The sequence below is a fragment of the Myxocyprinus asiaticus genome, chromosome 31 (genome assembly GCF_019703515.2).
Source record: "Myxocyprinus asiaticus isolate MX2 ecotype Aquarium Trade chromosome 31, UBuf_Myxa_2, whole genome shotgun sequence".
NCBI lineage: Eukaryota > Metazoa > Chordata > Actinopteri > Cypriniformes > Catostomidae > Myxocyprinus > Myxocyprinus asiaticus.
This window is the reverse complement of record NC_059374.1, coordinates 23480925-23504409: the sequence shown is the minus strand read 5'-3', so window position 1 is coordinate 23504409 and position 23485 is coordinate 23480925. Positions and strand designations below refer to the sequence as shown.

At 37.8% G+C, this 23485-nt stretch overlaps 1 protein-coding gene across 1 annotated transcript in view; it reads right to left on the bottom strand.

Moving 5' to 3' along the window:
• LOC127422376 (out at first protein homolog) overlaps positions 1-20032 on the bottom strand; it is a 31626-nt gene extending 11594 nt beyond the window's left edge. The window contains exon 1 of the mRNA XM_051665853.1: positions 19523-20032. Coding sequence (XP_051521813.1) covers positions 19523-19753 — 231 coding nt within the window. The 5' untranslated portion in view covers positions 19754-20032. The remainder of the gene's footprint in view (positions 1-19522) is intronic.
• Positions 20033-23485: the final 3453 nt, after the last annotated feature.

Genomic DNA, 23485 nt, shown 5'->3' with positions numbered 1-23485 from the left:
TTGTGCCTCTTAAACATAAAACATTAATAAATCTGTATATTGAAAATCCATCTCCAGAGACGAGCGAGAACAATGGACTGTGAAAAAAGTTATTTTTTGTTTTGTAAATTCGGTCACGCTCAACACTACCATGTAGTGACATCGATGAATGATTTTAAAAACAATGTAAATTAAATGCTATCTGTTGTGCCACATTAAAGATGTTTATTTTGTGTTTGAATGTGCTCTCTGCTTTCTTCTGCAATAACTGACATGAAATATGCCTCTAGTGGAATTGCTTAAGATGCCTGTTTAGAATTTAATGCACATGTTGTCATTTAAATATCTCAGTGTTGTCCAACACATCTCAGAGAGGCAGCCCACAGAAAAGTGAATTACACAAGAGAAAGGAGAAAACAACACATTGAACTGCTTTCAATGAAACAATATCACTGTACACTGTAGGCCTTTATTTAAAGGAAGCATGCATAGGAACGTATTGGCAGCATAAATTATAACATGCTGCATATACATTACATATAAACACTTGCATGCATTACCATATCCAAAATGTGTTAACTATTGATCATTCTCCTATAGATTAATTTTGTTTGATGAAGGCATACTTCTTTTCACTTTCCACGACATTTCCCCAAAGGTCTAAAACTCTACAGAAGTACATGAACACAAATGCTTCTAGATCGCAATTTTTCTTATTCATTTTCCCCTTAGGGATTTCATAAAAGAGTTGTAAGCCATGAACCAAACCAACCAGCTCCGAGGTGAATCAAAACATTATAAACTTGGATTTGAAGCAGAGAAGTATCTGAAAATTGGACAAAAAGAGGGAATGAACTACAATCCCATGAAGCTTTATTAATGACATAATCAGATTAAGAGCGATGAAAATATTTGAAACTATTGATTAGAGGTGGGGGAAAAAATCGATATGTTAAAGCAGAGGTCGGCAACCTTTGCCACGCATGCCAGCATTGGCAAGAGGAGGGATAATCACTGGCACGCCAGCAACGTCGAGAGAGGAGTAGACTATTTTATTTATTTAAATTCCGCACCTGCATTCCAATCTACATCTTGATGTAATCCTTCTTCATGATCATGCAGCGTGTTGGGGGGCGTCGGCACAGCCATTGACCAGGAAAATAAAAAAAATGGCACTCCATGTGAAAAAGGTTGCCAACCCGTGTTAAAGCATTGTAATATTTTACCTCACGAAATTGTATCAATATTCACGTGCCAAAAACAAATAAATTTTTCATTAATTTCATGGTCATGGGGAAAAAAACTTCTATTATACCCAACTGATCTAGTACTTCAACAACAGTCCATTAGATGGCGCAGTTAATATACTTTACCACGGAGACAAAACAGAACTCCTTTGACATCAACCACAACACGGAAAAGGTGTAACATTTTTGTTTATCGTATTCATATCCAAAATGTCAAGTTCAAACGGGTCTCAAAGATCCAGAAAATGCATTGTTTATGTTGACATCACCAGAAATGAAGTCATAGCTCTTCTGGTTATTAGCGCATTAGCACGTTTTCCAGTGCTACAATATTGTGTGTTATTTTGTATCATAATTGTTACAGTCAAGCTCCAATACATTAAAGAAGCATAAAAGCACCATTAAACCCCTTTAAGCTCGGATGGGTTAATCAACATATTCATAAGTACAGTCTTGACCAACACAAAATTTCTTCTAAAAAAAAACTTCTATTTAAAGCTTAGAAGCTGTACTTTACAATGCCTGTAGGCATTATGAACAAAACTGAACAAGTGCTTTGAAATTTGAAGTCAAATCAGAAGTGTTCTGTTTTGATAATTTAGAAATAAATTTGCACTGCACATATTATTGTAATCGGTAAAAACATCAAACTGATCAACTAGCCATGTGTCATATGTTGTTGGAAAGCTCTCAAAGAGTAGAATACAACCAGCCTATTTGTTTTACTCACATAAATATAGCAAGTAATAGCTAAGTATATGTCTTTGACATGTTGCACGTAAACAGGTGTTGCTTTTATGCCGCATTTTCGCGTATAATTTCATGAAAAATAAAAGGAACATAAAATATAACATACCATTACTTTAAAGAGGTGATTATCTTTAAAACGAGCCCAAACACAACATAATCGGATGCATAGATCATTAGATAATCCACACAAAGTACAATGTGCACACAGCACATAACGCGCTATCTGGCTAAGAACATGTTAGCTTTCCTGGATCAGATGACAACTTTAAAATTATATAGTATGTTGTCCAGCATCATGGAATGCTAAACCAAATGTATTAGGATTCAGATCGCTGCAACCAAACGGTGAAAGTCATCCAGATATGGGCAGAGAGGATCTTTCACTCCAATTACATATGGCCACCAGGAGATGGTGCCAAGAACATGGCACAGACTGAATGATGGCTCAAATGACAGAATGGAACTGAATGAGATTTCGTTACTCATGCCTGCATGCTTTGGACAGAGAGCATACCGTTAGTCATTTTTGTATTTGCATGTGTAACTAGTTCTTATGTACAATTACTATGTTTTATTTGTTTGAAGAGGATTTTTGGACACTTGGAGACATTTTTGGACACTAGGATAAATTATTTTTGTAATGCTATAACTTTTGATTGAAATTTTACTCAGTTACAGGTGACATAACTGGGAACAAAACAAAAGCAGTATTTCCAGAGCCACCTTATTTACACCCGGACATATATACAAAGATATATACAGTTGAAGTCAGAAGTTTACATTCACTTAGGTGTAAGTCATTAAAACTCTTTAACTTTAAAACATTTTAACCACTCCACAGATTTAATATTAGCAAACTATAGTTTTGACAAGTCATTTAGGACATCTACATTGTGCATCACATACAGATTTACAGACAGATTGTTTCACTTATAATTGACTATATCACTATTCCAGTGGGTCAGAAGTTTACATACACAAAGTTAACTGTGCCTTTAAGCAGCTTGGAAAATTCCAGAAAATGATGTCAAGCCTTTAGACAATTAGCCAATTAGCTTCTGATAGGAGATGTACTGAACTGGAGGTGTACCAGTGGATGTATTTTAAGGCCTACCTTCAAACTCAGTGCCTCTTTGCTTGACATCATGGGAAAATCAAAAGAAATCAGCCAAGACCTCAGAAAAAAAATAAATTTGTGGACATCCACAAGTCTGGTTCATCCTTGGGAGCAATTTCCAAATGCCTGAAGGTGCCACATTCATCTGTAGAAACAATAGTACGCAAGTATAAACACCATGGAACCACGCAGCCATCATACCGCTCAGGAACGAGATGCATTCTGTCTCCTAGAGATGAACGTAAATTTGTGGGAAGAACTGAAAAAGCGTGTGCAAGCAAGGAGGCCTACAAACCTGACTCAGTTACACCAGTTCTGTCTGGATGAATGGGCCAAAATCTTATTGTGAGAAGCTTGTGGAGGGCTACCCAAAACGTTTGACCCAAGTTAAACAATTTAAAGGCAATGCTATCAAATACTAACAAAGTGTATGTAAACTTCTGACCCACTGGGAATGTGATGAATTTCTACTGTGATGTAATTCTCTCTACTATTATTCTGACATTTCATATTCTGTCCTAAGACAGGGAATGTTTTCTATGATTAAATGTCAGGAATTATGAAAAACTGAGTTTAAATGTATTTGGCGAAGGTGTATGTAAACTTCTGACTACAACTGTAATGTCAAATCAGAGAAATCCAGGAAAAAAAGAATTTTTGGCTAGTTTTTATTTTATTATATTTTTTATAGTAGATTCTTAGGCTGAGAGTCTCAGCATTTATCATAATCGATTTAATTATAAAATTTGAAACGTTTTTATTTTTTAAATGATACGAAATGCTTGTCAAGTTATAGGGTTAGTCTATATTACTTGTGCATTATATTTAAAGTCTCTTGAAGCCATAAAATAGTTTTGTGAATCGCAAAAGGATGTTTAAAAGGTAAACATACAGTCTGCATGTGCAGCGTGCTTCAGTAAATAGGCACTGCTCTGTTGTTGACACACACATGCATTTAGCACATGCACGGCTCGTGATCCGCAATATGCGAGTGCTCCACTGAACTGGGATTTTGGTTGAACAAAAAACTGCATCTGGGATTTTATTCATTACAGACTCTTTATCTTCGCCTGCCATAGTAAAGAAATAAGTGATTTTTGATAAATCGATTTTAAAAACTATCAGCCAATTATTCGGTTATCGGCCTTTTCCATCACCTTAGTTATTGTATCGGCAAAATCCACTATCAGTCGACCTCTAATGTGAACATAAAAAGACTTATTTGAGGGTCGGTACTGTTTATGTTCACAAATAAAAGGTTCACATTCAAAATACTCCAGGGATTTTTGTAACAATTTAACAATGCATTTAGTGATTTGGTAACACTTCTCTGAAGTCCTATGAAGAAGAATGAGAAACAGTGAGTAAAATATCACAATACACCAAAAATAAAGAAATCGCAATAATATTGTATCGTGACCTAGATATCAATGGTCCTAATAAAGTGAACAACATGGTCTTCTGCTTTGTAGCCCATCCGCCTCAAGGTTCGACGTGTTGTGCATTCTGAGATGCTATTCTGCTTACTACAGTCTGGCCATTTTCCACTGACCTCTCTCATCAACAAGGCGTTTCCGCTCACTGGATGTTTTTTTAGTTTTTGGCACAATCGGAGTAAACTCTAGAGACTCTTGTGCATGCAAATCCCAGGAGATCAGCAGTTACAGAAATACTCAAACCAGTCCGTCTGGCACCAACAATCTTGCCACGGTCGAGATTAAATTTTTTCCCCATTCTGATGGTTGATGTGAACATGAACTGAAGCTCCTGATCCGTAACTGCATGATTTTATGCATTGCACTGCTGCCACATGATTAGCTGATCGCATGAATAAGTAGGTTCCTAATTAAGTGCTCAGTGAATGTATAAGTAGTTTGAGAGTGTATGGGAGACCGACTCAGTTGAGTCGTTTGCAGTGTATCATGAGAGTGGCTGGTCGCTGCACAGATCTTTTGCCACGGTTTGTTTGTTTGCCACGATTCTCTGATTAGTGGATAATTTCCCTTCAGGATCATGGGTAGAGTCTTCACCAGGAATTTTGCTATTAAACATGATTTTTAAAACAAAGTTGAAATAACATGGACTCATGGTTTCAACAGAAACACATACAGTGCATCTGGAAAGTATTCACAGCGCTTCACTTTTTCCACATTTTGTTATGTTACAGCCTTATTCCAAAATGGATTAAATTCATTATTTTCCTCAAAATTCTACAAACAATACCCCATAATGACAACGTGAAAGAAGTTTGTTTGAAATCTTTGCAAATTTATTAAAAATAAAAAACGAAAAAAAAAAAAAAAAAAAAAATCACATGTACATAAGTATTCAAAAAAAATACTTTGTTGAAGCACCTTTGGCACCAATTACAGCCTCAAGTCTTTTTGAGTATGATGCTACAAGCTTGGCACACCTATTTTTGGGCAGTTTCTCCCATTCTTCTTTGCAGGACCTCTCAAGCTCCATCAGGTTGGATGGGGAGCGTCGGTGCACAGCCATTTTCAGATCTCTCCAGAGATGTTCAATCGGGTTCAAGTCTGGGCTCTGGCTGGGCCACTCAAGGACATTCACAGAGTTGTCCCGTAGCCACTCCTTTGTTATCTTGGCTGTGTGCTTAGGGTCGTTGTCCTGTTGGAAGATGAACCTTCGCCCCAGTCTGAGGTCCAGAGCGCTCTGGAGCAGGTTTTCATCAAGGATGTCTCCGTACATTGCTGCATTCATCTTTCCCTCGATGCTGACTAGTCTCCCAGTGCCTGCCGCTGAAAAACATCCCCACAGCATGATGCTGCCACCACCATGCTTCACTGTAGGGATGGTATTGGCCAGGTGATAAGCGATGTCTGGTTTCCTCCTGACATGACACTTGCCATTCAGGCCAAAGAGTTCAATCTTTGTTTCTCATGGTCTGAGAGTCCTTCAGGTGCCTTTTGGCAAACTCCAGACGGGCTGTCATGTGCCTTTTACTGAGGAATGGCTTCCATCTGGCCACTCTACCATACAGGCCTGACTGGTGGAGTGCTGCAGAGATGGTTGTTCTTCTGGAAGGTTCTCCTCTCTCCACAGAGAAATGCTGGAACTCTGTCATAGTGACCATCGGGTTCTTGGTCACCTCCCTGACTAAGGCCATTCTCCCACGATCGCTCAGTTTGGCCAGGCGGCCAGCTCTAGGAAGAGTCCTGGTGGTTCCAAACTTCTTCCATTTACGGATGGAGGCCACTGTGCTCATTGGGACCTTCAATGCTGCAGAGATTTTTCTGTACCCTTCCCCAGATCTGTGCCTCGATACAATTCTGTCTCGGAAGTCTATAGACAATTCCTTGGACTTCATGGCTTGGTTTGTGCTCTGACATGCACTGTTAACTGTGGGACCTTATATAGACAGGTGTGTGCCTTCCAAATCATGTCCAATCAACTGAATTTGCCACAGGTGGACTCCAATCAAGTTGTAGAAACATCTCAAGGATGATCAGTGGAAACAGGATGCACCTCAGCTCAATTTTGAGTGTCATGTCAAAGGCTGTGAATAGTTATGTACATGTGATGTTTTTCGTTTTTTATTTTTAATAAATTTGCAAAGATTTCAAACAAACTTCTTTCACGTTGTCATTATGGGGTATTGTTTGTAGAATTTTGAGGAAAATAATGAATTTAATCAATTTTGGAATAAGGCTGTAACATAAAATGTGGAAAAAGTGAAGTGCTGTGAATACTTTCCGGATGCACTGTACTATTACCTGGTATATTACCTCAGATCTTAGGTTAGGTCTGTCTTTAAAGGTTTATATGTTATTGTTAAAAATCAATTCGTCTATAGAGAAAATGAATATAGGACATTGGTTGTCGAACTGTCTTCTATGCCGCTTTCAAGTCAATTACTGTCATGGCAGAGCAACAGTTAAGTAAATACAATGGAAACACTTCTCAACTGTCAACATGTTTAACAACCTGAAGCTACCTGAGCTACTGGAACATATTCAGTTTAATGGCACAGACATCTGAAGGTAACTCCATTGCCCCCTTTGAGAACCTATGTTTGTAAACAAATTTATTGTCTGCCCTTTAGAGCGCACAGGGATAACTCTACTCATCCTTGACGCCATGACACTAGATTGAAAAAAATGTCATACAGTTCACAAAAACAGAATGCAGGTATGCAGGCTTTGAAATTTCCCTTGTGAAATGCATCCCACAAAGAAATTACTGATTGGCAAGACTTCAAAGATCAGCTATTTATGATGTATTACATAAAACACCCAGGGCAGTTAAAGGTAACTAGGGGAAGAATTCAAAATTAACACAAACAAATAAGACATTAAAACATGATCTGAGATAGAAGGATCGGGCATCCAAAATGATTATGGAAAATGTAGAAATTATATATATATATATATATATATATATATATATATATATATATATATATATATATATATATATATATATATAAACAATAATAAAAAAAAAAAAAGCCATTGTCTAGAATTTTATTTGGATTATGGCACCTTCTGTGATGGGAGAGATGTATAAATTGGTTCTCTAAGAAGGCTAATCAAAATGCATAGGTACATTCAAGCATTTAACCTTTCAATCTAATGAATAGCAACCTCATACAGAAGAGTGGCAGAAAAGCTGAGTCTGGGAGAAATGCCTGAGTTGTGGTTAAATACATAGTGGAAGGTCTTTCACACCTGCCTCACTAGTCGATGTGCATAGAACTGAGACAATCTGTTTTGGTAACATCTTAAAGTAGATTTCCTCTAAATATGACACCAAAAACCAAAGAGCATGGCAAAAATAGAGCCACTTGGCCAAATGGTTATGAAAGGCCATCACTTCCTTTGGGCTGCCTGCGTGTGACCTATGACTTGTGGCTAACTTGAGCTGCACTGCAGGACGGCAGAGAAATTTTTTCCCTGTTACGGCTGTCTGATTGTGATTCAAACTCACTGGAGCTCTGATGATATACACTCTTCTACTAAAGATCAAATGAACGAGGAAGCAATGCACTACCTGTTACGGGCTGTTAACTCCTTCCACAACCATTTGAAACTAACAAAATAACTTGATTCAGCACAAAGGCTCAGTAAAAATGAATTAAAAAATAAATCAAGATCTTAACGATGATATTTCTACAGATCTATAGGCCAATATTTCAACATGGTTTATCAAGACAAAGGTATTGCACAAGACACAGCGAGAGACATCAGAGCATGGGAAAGGAACAGACAAGACCCTTACTCACCAGGGAGGATTCATAATATTCCTGTGAATGAAAGGAGGAAGTATATTAAATTTTCTGCAAAGATATGTATCATCAAGAGGTTATAAAATGTCTTTCACAGAGAAGTTGAACCCAGCAGGAACTGAAAGTAACCCAAGGCTTGATACATAAAGCAATGAATCAAACAGATCAAAGGGTTATTTATTATCTTGTGGCTGTTAAAACATGCTGTTTTGGAAGGGCTTTATGGAAACAGTGAATCCTGTATAATAGATAGCAAAGGTATTTACTATGCAAACTAAATCTCTCTCTTCAATTCCAAAGAGTTAAAATTAACTATAGTTATATCTACACTCACTGAGCACTTTATTAGGAACACTATGGTCCTAATAAAGTGACCAATATGGTCTTCTGCTGTTGTAGCCTATCTGCCTCAAGGTTGGACATGTTGTACATTCTGAGATGCTATTCTACTCACTACAATTGTACGGAGTGGTTATCTGAGTTACCGAAGCCTTTCCGTCAGCTCGAACCAGTCTGGCCATTCTCTGTTGACCTCTCTCATCAACAAGGCGTTTCCGCTCACTGGATGTTTTTTTAGTTTTTGGTAAAGAGTAAACTCTTGAGACTCTTGTGCATGAAAATCCCAGGAGATCAGCAGTTACAGAAATACTCAAACCAGTCCGTCTGGCACCAACAATCCTGCCACGGTCGAGATAAAATTTTTTCCCCATTTAGATGGTTGATGTGAACGTGAAGCTCCTGACCTGCTCTGTATAAAAAAGCCACCCATTTGAGTTTAACTGCTGCCTTGAATTTGTTAGTAAAATCAACGTGGTGGCAAAGTTGCAACCTGTAGTGATGATTTCATTGCACTATTTCGACCAATTTCGATGAATTACTGATGGAAAATTCAAAGTTTGAAACTCTGACAAATCATAAAATCGAGTAGAAATTAGAGAGAGGAAACAAAGATGTTGTTATAATGATTAATTTTTTTTTTTTTTACAGTGCATGCAATCTGCATGACTGTATGCATTGCACTGCTGCCACATGATTGGCTGATTAGATAAGCGCATGAATAAGTGGATGTCCAGGTGTTCCTAATAAAGTGCTCAATGAGTGTATATCTTCCCTTTTTCTTTGAAAAGTGATTGAGGAAGAAATTATTATGTGCACTATATAACTAGGTAACATAAATCGATTATATGGAATTTGACTGTGAAATCTGAAGACAGTCCACGAGTTCACACAGGGATTTCCTAATGCAATTTGTGATCTGCAATCAAGGGTTTTACCAAATAAAAAGACTGTTGTGTGATTAAAAGTGTGAGAAAACTGAGGTACAAAAATTCCAATATCTCAGTGCTCGACACATTTTATCACTGTCACTGTTGGAATGTACTGTGGAACAGCTGAGTTGAACAGTTCAATGTACTTTGCATAACTGTGTCTGTCGCTCCTGCTGCGGGAAACAGAGGCCTCTTCCTTCACAGCAGTGTTCAAAAAGTCAACATCTGCCTTATTCTGGGTTGAATAAAGACATCAGCCAGTAGCCAAAAGGACTGCCAAAGATGTTCTGCCTGTACCCAAGACAACAAATATGAAAATGTGAACTGAACTTGGATTTGTTTGAGAGTTGTTGTCAGAGACCTGTTTACTGTATTCTGTAGCAAGTATATTGAAAATCCAGTTTTTATAAGTGATTAAGTGTCAAGTGTGTCTTTTTTTTTCCAACAACTAGCATCACCAAATAGAATCACAAAAATGACTGTTTTTAAATGGCTTTCCAGAACACTCCCCTTGTTTGATAAATGGATAGTCGAGCCCCAAACTTACATCATTCATTGAGTCAATGACTACGTTTACATGGACACCATAATGCGTCTTATTGCGAGAAAGCGGCTTATTGCGGGATAGTAGCGTTCCCATTTACATGCACTGTATAAGCTGCATACTCTTCACTCCCATATACATGCAGAGTTAGTAAGCAGCTTTCTCCACAGCAATGTAATTTCCCTGCGACATTTGTGTAAATAACAAACATGGTATGCGGGGAAGACTTCAATATTTTTATTGCCTGTTGCTTCGATTTATTTCCAGATATTCCAGAGTCGTTGCTGTGTTTGTTTTCTTAACTTTCTATCGCAGCACTCAGCAGCATTGCGCTGCAATTGTGGGGTTTCCCTCTTGCATAAAACTCTGGTTCCCTCAATGTACAAGCGCATATACGAAACGTGAGGAGCCGTTAATATTTTACATCAGAGTGCATAAATGGCTATAGTTTATAGTGTATGTGCTTTTCCCTCTGTACAACAAGAAATGTTTAACTATTTCCGCCACTTTGACTTGTTGTTGGGCTCCATCCTATGACATTTGTTATCCAGTCTGTTCGTGCACATGTGCACTTTTTAAAAACCTGTAACAACGCCACTTATTCGTTTATATGACCACATAAGCTGCGTTCTCCAGGAGAATCCTGGATGCGCTAAACCTAGGGATGTGCCACGGTGGTGGACTAATCGACTAGTCGTCCAACAACTGAATAGTCGATTAGTGGGGTTGACTAAAAACATAAATATTTTTTTAGTGGTGGTGGTTTTAATGGGAGACGCAACGGTCAGATTGAGACGCAACTTCTCTAAGAGCGTTTATGAGTGATTATAGCTTGCTGTGCTTAAAAGTGAATAATAGTCTGCACAGTAAAACCCTCTGCAAGAACTTTCATCTCTTTAATAATTTAAAGAGCCCCTATTATGGTTTTTCAAATATTACCTTTCATGCAGTGTGTTACATAGCTGTTTGTGAATGTAAAAAATCTGCAAAGTTTAAAAAAATCAAAGTGCACAACAAATGGAGTTATTGACCGATTCTGAACACCTGAAACGAGTCGTTAGTAATTCCAGACTTACTCCTGTACTAACCTACGTAATTTGGTAACAAAAAACCCGCCTCTGGTCTTCATTGGCTGCTCGCGAACAGCTTTGACCTGCCCTCAAACATTAGACTACACAGCGGAAGACCAATCACAACAGACTGGTACATCTGACCAATCAGAGCAGAGTATGCTCTCTGAAAGGAGGAGTTTAGAATGAATCCTTTAGAACGGATCATTGAAGGAGCCGTTTTTGACACTGGGTAAAAAAAGGTAATGCTGTAATTTAAATGAGCGAATTCAAGTGTTTTTTGACTTTGAATGCATGTAAATCTATTGTATGAGACCTTTAAAACAAAATTAGGCACGTTTCAAAAGCATAATAGGTGCACTTTAAGTTTAGTCCATTTATACACCGCTGCTGTTACAGCCATCAAAGTGCTGTATCAACAAAACATTACAAGATGATCACTGTTGGACATTAAATCCTCTGCTGTGAGTAATGTTCCTGTATCTGAGGTGCTTTGAAAAGATATAAAGTCTTTTGCTAATTCTGTCTGAATCTGCTTAAATAAATACTTGCAGTAAAATAGGTTTAAACTGCTTGATGTCATGAACTGTGTACCGCGTCATCTCGCAATTCTGCGCTTTTGAGTGTTCACTGCGCAGCGAGGATTGCCTAGAGACTCCCAATCATTATGCATTCAGGATGCGCATAAATGGTTTTGTGCCACTCTGTATTGAAGCCTCTTATTTTTTACTATGATAGTTTTGTGCAATAAGACATAATCATTATTTAGCCTATTTAAGTGTTGCATAACTTAGTTACCATGTTGAAATGCTGCACTTAGCATCCATAGCCCTCTGAAACGCGTCTGATCGGGGTCACGTGATCACAACGGAGTCTATATTATACATTTTTATTTTTATCACCGACTAGTCGACTAAACAGGCACCACATGTGACTTGCAGATTTAGAATTTTAAAAAAAATGCAATGCAATATTTCTATTGCACCAGTCATTGTATTGCACTGTAAAACTGGTCTGCACGGTGGATTTGGTCTTTCATTCTCATTGACATTAATGTTTTAAAAGTTTTTTGTGCCACAATGCTTCACGGGAGAAGTTCAGGTGTTTATGGTGTGTATTTAAGGTCACATCCTTCTCATATGACTCAGTGGGCCGTTTCTCAAACAGGTTGGACTGCCCAGGTTCAAGTGGGCAGGTTCATACACCTGGATGCCATCCAAACAGTGAACGCACACTGAAATGAAATCGTGAAACATAAAGATATAAAAGACAGACATGCTTCCACATGTGACAAGATGACACGCTGTTAAAGAATCCAAATCTGAAAGAAAAACACAGCTTCAAAATACCATTTAGTTCTTGAGTCACAAAAAAATAAATAATAATAATAATAATAATAATAATAATTTGCAACAAGAAACAATAAATGTTTGCCCTAAAGCTCATTACAAAGTTTCCTAGCTCAAATTTGCAGGGTAATAACATTTCAAAGTAAAGAGGAGGGCTGGCCCACTGCCAAACAGGTCACAGATATAGGGAGATGAGCATTAAAGCCGACCACTCTGCTCCTCAGTTGGCAGAGGATGCGAACTGAGATGAATTTATCTTCTCCGCTGCATTCACTGCCCATGGGCAGAGGCAGAGCGCTAACAAACACAATACAACTAAAAAGACAAGGGTACGGATTAAGAAAAAAGCTTGCGTTAGAGATGAAAGATTCACGCATAGATACGATCAAACATTGCATACTACTTTTTCCCCCAAACACTTGCCGCTGGTTTTTGATGTGTCACTGTTATTCCTGCAGAGTTGATGCTGGCCAACTGCTTGAAGAACCTCACACAACCCACACTTGAAGTGCTGTCTATTGCTTAGACAAGCCTGGTTTGTACATTATGAAAACGTGTGCTGAAAAAGTCACAACCATGACCAATGATGTTTTTCCTTCAAAATTTGCATGATATTTCAATCTCATCTGATTTTCATCCAAACTGGAACCCAACTGTTACAAAACAACACAATCCTATTTCACCTGGAGATATGGGTTTGCTGTTCAGAAAAAACATAGAAAGCCGAAGAAAATGAAAACTGCTGATCATAACCCATTAATCTGATGTTTAATATACAGTTCAGAAGATGAGTTTGGATTCCCCTTTTGTCTCAAATGTTCACACCCCTTTCATAATTTATACAAATATAAGACATAAAATGTATTTTTTTTTTATTTAGTACTGCCCTTCAGAATCTATATTACAGATATTTACATAAAGCATAGTATGCATATAGTAGTGTGTTGTCTTCTTGAGCATCAATGAATGTTTGCACCTTGTGTAATAATTGTGTATGAGTTCCTCAATTGTCCTAAGTGTCAAAAGCTAGATCTCATACACACACAAATATATATATATATATATATATATATATATATATATATATATATATATATATATATATATATATATATATATATATACACACACACACACACTACCAGTCAAAAGTTTTGAAACACTTGACTGAAATGTTTCTCTTGATCTTAAAAATCTTTTGATCTGAAGGCGTATGCTTAAATGTTTGAAATTAGTTTTGTAGACAAAAATATATTTGTGCCACCATATTAATTTATTTCATTATAAAACTAACATTTAATAAAAAAAATAAAAAAAATGGATGGATGGATGACTTGGACCAAATAATAAAGAAAAGCAGCCAATAAGTGCCCAACATAGATGGAAACTCCTTCAATACTGTTTAAAAAGCATCCCAGGGTGATACCTCAAGAAGTTGTTTGAGAAACATGTCTGAAAATTCTAGGCAAAGGGTGACTACTTTGAAGATGCTAAAATATAACACAGTTTTGATTTATCTTGGATTTTGTTTAGTCACAACATAATTCCCATAGTTCCTTTTATGTTATTCCATAGTTTTGATGACTTTACTATTATTCTAAAATGTAAAAAAAAATTATAATAAAGAATGAGTAAGTGTTTCAAAGCTTTTGACCAGTAGTGTATATATACATACACTGGCAGCCAAATGTTTGGAATAATGTACAGATTTTGCTATTTCGGAAGGAAACTGGTACTTTAATTCACCAAAGTGGCATTCAACTGATCACAAAGTATAGTCAGGACATTACTGATGTAAAAAAAAAACAGCACCATCATTATTTGAAAAAAGTCATTTTTGATCAAATCTAGACAGGCCCCATTTCCAGCAGCCATCACTCAAACACCTTATCCTTGAGTAATCATGCTAAATTGCTAATTTGGTATTAGAAAAATCACTTGCCATTATATCTAACAAAGCTGAAAACTACTTGGTTTGTTAAATGAATCTTAACATTGTCTTTGTGTTTGTTTTTGAGTTGCCACAGTATGCAATAGACTGGCATGTCTTAAGGTCAATATTAGGTCAAAAATGGCAAAAACAAAACAGTTTTCTCTAGAAACTCATCAGTCAATCATTGTTTTGAGGAATGAAGGCTATACAATGCTTGAAATTGCCAAAAAACTGAAGATTTCGTAAAAAAGGTGTACACTAAAGTCTTCAAAGACAAAGGACAACTGGCTCCAACAAGGACAGAAAGAGATGTGGAAGGCCAGATGTACAACTAAACAATAGCAGAAGTACATCAGAGTCTCTAGTTTGAGAAATAAACGCCTCACATAACCTCAGCTGACAGCTGCATTGAATTCTACCCGCTCAACACCAGTTTCATGTACAACAGTAAAGAGAAGACTCAGGGGTGCAGGCCTTATGGGAAGAATTGCAAAGAAAAAGCCACTTTTGAAACAGAAAAACAAAAAGAAAAGGTTAGAGTGGGCAAAGAAACACAGACATTGGACAACAGATAATTGGAAAAGAGTGTCAAGGATCATAACTACATTGAGCTTTTGTGGGATCAGCTAGACTGTAAGGTGCGTGAGAAGTGCCCGATAAGACAGCCACATCTATGGCAAGTGCTACAGGAAGTGTGGAGTGTAATGTCACCTGAGTATCTGGACAAACTGCTAGCCAGAATGCCAAGAATCTGCAAAGCTGTCATTGCTGCATGTGAAGGATTTTTTGAAGTAGTTTAAGAAGTTCTGACATTTTTTTTCAAATTGTAATAGTAATTTTTCATGTTATTAAAAGCCCTGACTATACATTGTGATCAGCTGAATGCCACTTTGGTGAATAAACGTACCAATTTCTTTTCATAAGAGCAAAATCTGTACATTATTCCAAACTTGTGGCTGCCAGTGTATATATACCGATCAGGCACAACATTAAAACCACCTGCCTAATATCGTGTAGGTCCCCCTCGTGCCACCAAAACAACTCTGACCCATCGAGGCATGGACTCTACAAGACCTCTGAAGGTGTCCTGTGGTATCTGGCACCAAGATGTTAGCAGCAGATCCTTTAAGTCTTTTAAGTTGTGAGGTGGGGCCTCCATGGATCAGACTTTTTGCTCCAGCACATCACATAAATGCTCAATCGGATTGAGATCTGGGGAATTTGGAGGCCAAGTCAACACCATGAACTCTTTGTCATGTTCCTCAAACTATTCCTGAACAATTTTGCAGTGTGGCAGGGCGCATTATCCTGCTGAAAGAGACCACTGCCATCAGAGAATACCGTTGCCATGAAGGGGTGTACTTGGTCTGCAACAATCTTTAGGTAGGTGGTATGTGTCAAAGTAACATCCACATGAATGCCAGGCCCAAGGTTTCCCAGCAGAACATTGCCCAGAGCATCACACTGCCTCTGCCGGCCTGCCTTCTTCCCATATTTCATCCTGCTGCCATTTCTTCCCCAGGCAAACGACACACACGCACCCGGCCATCCACATGATCTAAAAGAAAACATGATTCATCAGACTAGGCCACCTTCTTACATTGCTCCATGGTCCAGTTCTGACGCTCACGTGCCCATTGTAGGCGCTTTCAGCGTTGGACAGGGGTCAGCATGGGCACTCTGACCGGTCTGCGGCTACACAGCCCCATACACAGCAAGCTGTGATGCACTGTGTGTTCTGACAGCTTTCTATCATGGCCAGCATTATGTTTTCCAGCAATTTGTGCTACAGTAGCTCTTCTGTGGGATTGGACCAGATGGGCAAGCCTTCACTCCCCACATGCATCGATGAGCCTTGGGCACCGGTTCACTGGTTGTCCTTCCTTTTGGTAGGTACTAACCACTGCATACCAGGAACACCCCACAAGATCTGCCGTTTTAGAGATGCTCTGACCCAGTTATCTAGCCATCACAATGTGACACTTGCCCATTTTTCCTGCTTCCAACACATGAAATTCAAGAACTGACTTTTCACTTGCTGCCTAATATATCCCACCCCTTGACAGGTGCCATTGTAATGAGATAATAAATGGTGGTTAATGTTCCACCAAAATAAAGGCTTAAGGGTTTAAGCGGACCACATAGCAATGCAGCATACAAGTTAAGAATTTACTACATAAATTATGGTACCGTTTTATAACAAAAATAATAATTATTACTATTATTACTATTGTTGTTGTTGTTAAAAGGATACAAAAATATATTTCCATAAAAATCAATAATAACTTATTATTGGGTTTCAAAAAATAATGATGAAAAGTGGGCAGAGACCCTATCATAAAGTGGACAAAATTAAGTACACAGTGAACTGATACAATGGTTCTTTTTAAGTGGACTCAAGTGTGAACACCCTTTCTTGAACAGTAATTCTATTAGGCAGTAGAGCATCTTTGCCCATGACTTAATTTTGTTCAAAAGGAAACACATACTTAAAAAAAAATAATAATAATTATATATATATATATATATATATATATGTGTGTGTGTTAATTATCATATCGCAGTTCAAATCACAATATTTTTCAAAATAATCGCAATTACATTTTGTCCAAATAGTTTAGCCCTACCTCTTATGATGCCCATTTTCTGGTTAATAATAATCCAGCTGGACAAAGTTCTGTCCTCTGCAATACAGCTGTGCCATCTTCACCCATTGTTCTGAAGTGAAAACACGTGTGCCATGTACCACAGCTAAGAAATAATTAATTGAATAATAACTAACAACAAACCTTGGTTTAATCAGATCTAAAATATGCCAAGGTGTGCATTCCAAACAACTGAAAGCTTTGCTTCTGATGTGAGGAAATTAGGGGTCATAAAGTGCTATTTTTTATTAACTTATTATCTTCACTGAGGTCCACTGATAATGTTATGAAAGTTTTTTTTGCACCAAAACAGTCAAAATGTATTAATATATGATCATTTTCCACCCTGCTTTTGGCCCTCTGTCTGAAATGCTCGGTTTTGGCCTCAGCGCCTCCTTTAAACTTTAACATAAACTCTCACTCTTATGATTGGCGAACATCATGCAACCCCTCAAATTCAGTAAACTCAGTTGGAAAAGAATGAACAAGCCCCTGAACATTACACAACAAAATTGCAGGGTTTACACAATGCACATCCAACACATTGCATCCGAATTTATTAAACTGTTCATCTCAAGCACAACTGTTATCACTCAGCACCACAAACTATCAAACAGTCATGACATTTGAAATATTCATGAATTAAATGACTTACATTTTTGAAGTGTATTTAACTGTCCCATCCTTCAATAACAGTTCCTTTGCAAAGCTTGAATCATATTTTGTCTGTTTACAAGCAATCCATGCTGACATGAGCCGAAAAAAACGCACATACATCGTCCAAAAGAACGGTTAAATTACGCACATACATGCTGAAGGCGCACTGAGGCGGGAATACACCGAAACGGTCGAAGATATCCATCATCCAAGTCATCCATCGTCAAAGATGTCCCATGTTTACATACACCAACAATTAAAAATAGCACAGATGAGTGAAAGAATGCATCCACGACGTGTTTGTGCTCAAAGCAACACAGGCAGCAGCTGAATGAGAAAATGTCTTCTCCCTTACAGAGCTGTAACTTGACACTGCATCTTTTAAAAGCGGCACGAGATATGTATCAAGTGGTCAAAGATGTCTGTCTAGTGCATGAATATATTAAAAAAAGAATCCAAAATAGTCCAGATGGGTCCCCTTAGGTGTTATGTTAGGAATAGTTAGCCACACAAGGCCTGCTCTCTTCACTTGAATTGCGCGCCAGCGGGCGGGGCCAGGGGTTTGATGACGCACGTTGTGGGATGTGTAAATACAAATGATCAATGTATCATGACGTCATGAACAGATTTCAAAATGAGACATTTCAGCAGGGAGGTAACTATAAATGCTCTTTTTAGATTGGGAAGTTTTGAGTTTGAATTTTACAGTATGTTTTTATAGTACAGTTACCTCTTATATGTCTAAATATCAAGGAAAATGTGATTCTCCATTTCATGACCCCCTTTAAATTCTCTCTAAACAAATTGAGTTGTGTTGTGCCAAATCAGACATCAAATGTGTATTTAAAGGGGCTCAAAAAACTAAAGAAAAGATTGGCTTTTCACAGGTCAAAAGACAACCCAGCTGGTTCATTAAGCCCCTGGTAAGGCTGGTGCCAGCATTACCATACATCATTCACTAATATTCCAGAAGTATCAATGAATATCTGTCTTTTTCCATCCGTTATATGCATAGCAACATGCAGTAATTCCAAGAAGGCAGCTGGAAGTCATCGTTAATTCAACTTTCCATAAATCCCTGAGATACGGGGAATCGGAGATGAGAAACACATGTGAGAGGAATGGATACAGGCCTGCCACTGGAACTGATAAAAAGACTACAGGAAAAATCCAAGCCTTCCCATACAAGAACCAAACCCCCATACTGACCACGTCTGTGCAGGATCAGGGGACGCGAGGGCTGAACCTAGGCTGATGTGAACTCTGCAGTGGCACTGCTAATCCTGCTGGTATGATCACCAGTGAAAGAATCTGACCTCAGGTCAGAAGTTCATCACTGATTGTGGCTGATTGTTTGGAGAGGCTGGTTTTAATGAGGAAAATTACCCACTTCTCAAATAAAGAGCCAACTTCTATAATTTGATCACCAATATATGTCAAAGATGATCTGGTTATTTCATTCAAATTAAATGGGAACATACATTCTGATCAGATGTTTACCTTGAATGCATTGTAAGTTGCTTTGGATAAATGTGAGTGTAAGTGTCCAAATGTAAAAGTAAGGATTTTCTTCAAACTTTTCCACAAATAATTCACCTAGTATGAATACAATAATTTGTAATGTATTTCATGTCAGCACACTTGAAGGTTCTATGATGCAATCAGATAAAGTAAATAACTACATGAATTAAGCCTGGCCACAGTTGCATTTAACTTACCTGTCTGAAATCAGCCACAAATGTTACAAGAGTCCCATCTCCTTGTTTGTACTCCACAGTGATGGAGTCTTTCTCACTGTCCGCCTCCAGAACTTCATCTGTGATCTGTCCATCGGCCAAACGAACCCTCACCTTCAGTTCTGATCCAGACCCAAGAGTTACTGACAACGTGAGCACCCAAACCAAAACAGTTAACCGAACTGAAACCGATGAAATCCACCTCGCCAACATTCCAGATTAGCCTAACACTCAAAATCTGAGCTCAGAAGGAGAACGCACTGGAATAACAGTCCAGCGGTTATAAAGTAGTGTTGATGCGGTCCGACTCATTCCACAACACTCAGATAGACTCAGCTATCTCCTCTAATATCACTCGTCTCGCGCCTCTCATTGAGCGAACTTTGATTTGTGAGCTCGCGCAGATTCGTGCTTATGTCATTGACGCTCGTGCTCATTCAGGACACTGCGCTTCACGCTCACTTCAATTTTAGTTTCTGTTTTTCTCCTCAGGAGTTTTTCTCCCCCTATCTCTTCTAGTATTGCGGATTCGTCACTTCCTTCATTATCCAAAGTGCAGCGGTCCAACGGCCTCCCAGTCCCAAAGTTTAGCTGGCAGCACTCGGAAACTCTTAAAGCCACAGCGGCCTCTAAAATAAACGTCCAATACGCGTCTGTGTACTCTAGTCAACAGATACATTTATAGAATTTACCTTGCATTTATCACCTTTATGAGGTGATATATCGTCTTGATTAACCAAGCATAAAATATGTTTGTATATTTCTGTATATTATGTTAAATAGCAATTAAAAAAAAGAAAGTTCTGAGAAACTCCAAAATCACACGTTCAATGTAAGTGTTGATCTATATATATATATATATATATATATATATATATATATATATATATATATATATATATATATATATATATGTCAACATTACAGTAGCAAGACAATTAGACCATGTGGGAGTTTTAATTTTGTATGTGTTACTCTATATTAGTCATGTGGAAAGATGGTTTTTAGGAGTAAAAGGAATAGTTCACCCAAAAATGTTAACTCTCTCATCATTTACTCACCCTCATGCCATCCCAGATTTGTATAACATTCTTTCTTCTGCTGAACACAAACGAAGATTTAAAAAAAAAAATCTCAGCTCTGTAGGTCCATACAATGCAAGTGAATGGTGTCCAAAACTTTCAAGGTCCAAAAAGCACATAAATGCAGCATAAAAGTAATCCATAAGACTCCAGTGGATAAATCCATATCTTTTGAAGTGATATGATAGGTGTGGGTGAGACACAGATCAATATTAACGTCCTTTTTTACCTTCAATTTCCACTTTTACTTTCACAGTCTTCTTCTTTTGTTTTTTGGAGATTCACATTCTTTGTGCATATCACCACCTACTGGGCAGGGAGGAGAATTTATAGTAAAAAAAAAAAAAAAAAAAAAACGTAAATATTGATCTGTTTCTCACCCATATATCGCTTCTGAATATATGAATCCAACTACTGGGATGGTATGGATTAATTTTATGCTGCCTTTATGTTCTTTTTGGACCTTCGAATTCCTGGTGACCATTCGCTTGCATTGTATGGACCTACAGAGCTGAGATATTCTTCTAAAAATCTTAGTTTGTGTTCAGCAGAAGAAAGTCATACATATTTGGGATGGCAATGAGAATGACTAAATTATGAGAGAATTTTCATTTTTGGGTGAACTTTCCCTTTAAAGCTGAAGTATGTAATTTCTACTACACTAGTGGCACTGCATGGAATTGCAAAAATAAACAGTGTTTTCAAAACAGCTTTCTGAATGCACCCCTTTTCTGAAGTTGATAAAACAAAGAGATAGCCCCACCCCCAACTCACACCATTGGTCAAGTAATGTTGTTGGGTGGGGTCTAAGCTCAAAACAAACAGGAATCTTTATAGCGCCATAGAGACACAGTGTTTGCAGAAGCTGGGATAGAAGAACATATTTTAACACTGAAAAAGTTGCATACTTCAGCTTTAAGAATCATGATGTAAGCAAATTGTTATTGGTAATAATTCAGTTGTACTTGAGGATTTTGACTGTGCAGTTTAGTTTGAATGTATCTTTTGTATTGTTAATGAAGAACAGCGATAAATCGTTCAGAAAGTAAGACTCATTTACCTGGTTTATGCAGCGATAAGCATTTGCAACAAAACGACATTTCCCATCATTATATGTGGACGCATTAATTACACACTTAATGCGTGGATTTGCTCTTCATTTTGTTGCATTGGTGCTAAAAAGCTTTCAGCCTACGCTAGTATGTGGAAAAATTGCAAAACTGGATGGTTCTTTCCAACTAAAACCACTTGAACGCACATCACATCATATTTATGATTTCCGACCTTGTAAGTACGAACTTCTCAGGAGGACTTGAACGCACCAGTTGAGCTGTTCGGCCGTGATGTCAGTTTAGACAAACCCGGAAGCTTGTTCACCATAGGTTCCCTCAGGAATTTCCTATGTTTTTTAGAACAGAGCTTTTTGAATTACGAGTAAAATAAGATCTCTGGAAGATAAATTACTTGTAGAAACTTTTACGTTTTGTTTTAGAACATAAATTACACACAGTCATGCCTCATTTGTGGATTTTGAAGCTGTTGTGTTTTAAAAATGCATGTTGCTAACCCGTTGCTAAATAACTGCAATAGTCGTCCATTTCATAAAGCATGTAGCTCCCATGCTCATGCTAGTTGTAGTCCTTATTTAGAATTGTGATAGCAACCTGCATTTTTATAAAACACAGTAGATTCAAAATGAACATACAAATATACGCATGACTGTGTGTAATTTATGTTCTAGAACAAAACATGAAAATATCTTCAAGTATGTTTAACCACAGGCCTTATTTTACTCGTATGTCTAACGATGTTTTTGGACTATAACATGAACAGCTATATAGAGCATTTGCCCCCAAAAGTCTTGCTGAAAAAAACAACTAAAACCAGCCTAAAATGGATGGCAGGTCATAGTTGGTCACCAAGCTGGTCTAGCAGGTTTCAGCAGCCTGACCAGCTAAAATGTTCCCAAAACTCCTCTAAAACTAGCATTGTTGACCAGGCTGGATGACCAGTTAAGACTATCCGGCTAAATTATACTGGTTTTAACTGTTTTACCCTTTTTTTTCCCCAGCAGGATTTGAATTATCGTTAAATTATCATAACACTTTGACTTATGAGTTGCTAAAATACTCTGAAGAATTTAAGATATGATAAATTTTAAATGGTTAAAGTGAATCTTTAAACAAGTTATTTTTGAGGGCACAGTCCTCATAATTTTTTACTTTAAAGTATTGTGATGCATCCCCAGAAACCACCAAAATCAATAATTCATCTGTTTTGATCAGATTATGCCACAGGATATTTAAGACAGAGACTTCAGAATAGGGATTGGGCATAATGTTTTTTTCAATCTGTCTAATGCGTTACAAACCTTTACAAGGACCTGAAGGGAAACTTTAGAGAGTAATGAGTTCCACACACTGAACCTGGAAATGTTTACGGTGTTAGAAGTGGCACATTACACAATGAATTACCTCTTGAGGAGAAGATACTCCAGCTGGGCCTCATCAGAGTTCTTATATCCAGGTGATGTGTTTCTTGCTGGGTGGCCCAAGTATGTGACCTCCACAGGGAGCACATAATTGTTAGAGACTTGAGCTGGAGAACTTCACTGGAGGAGAAAGCAAATAGACAGCCTATGGCTTGAGTAAACACTGTCAGAGGGGCCAGGGCACTGGTCAATACAGGTGATAGATTGGAGTGGATGTAAACATTTTCTTTTGTGACAGGCTAAACTAAACCATTTACAACTCTGGAGGAGGTAAAAGAGGGCAGGTCTCAGTCACTTCCATCTGGCCAGCTGTTACTTCACTTTTTTAGTAACCATGATCAGAGACTATTTAGCAAAGATGGGCCACTTCTG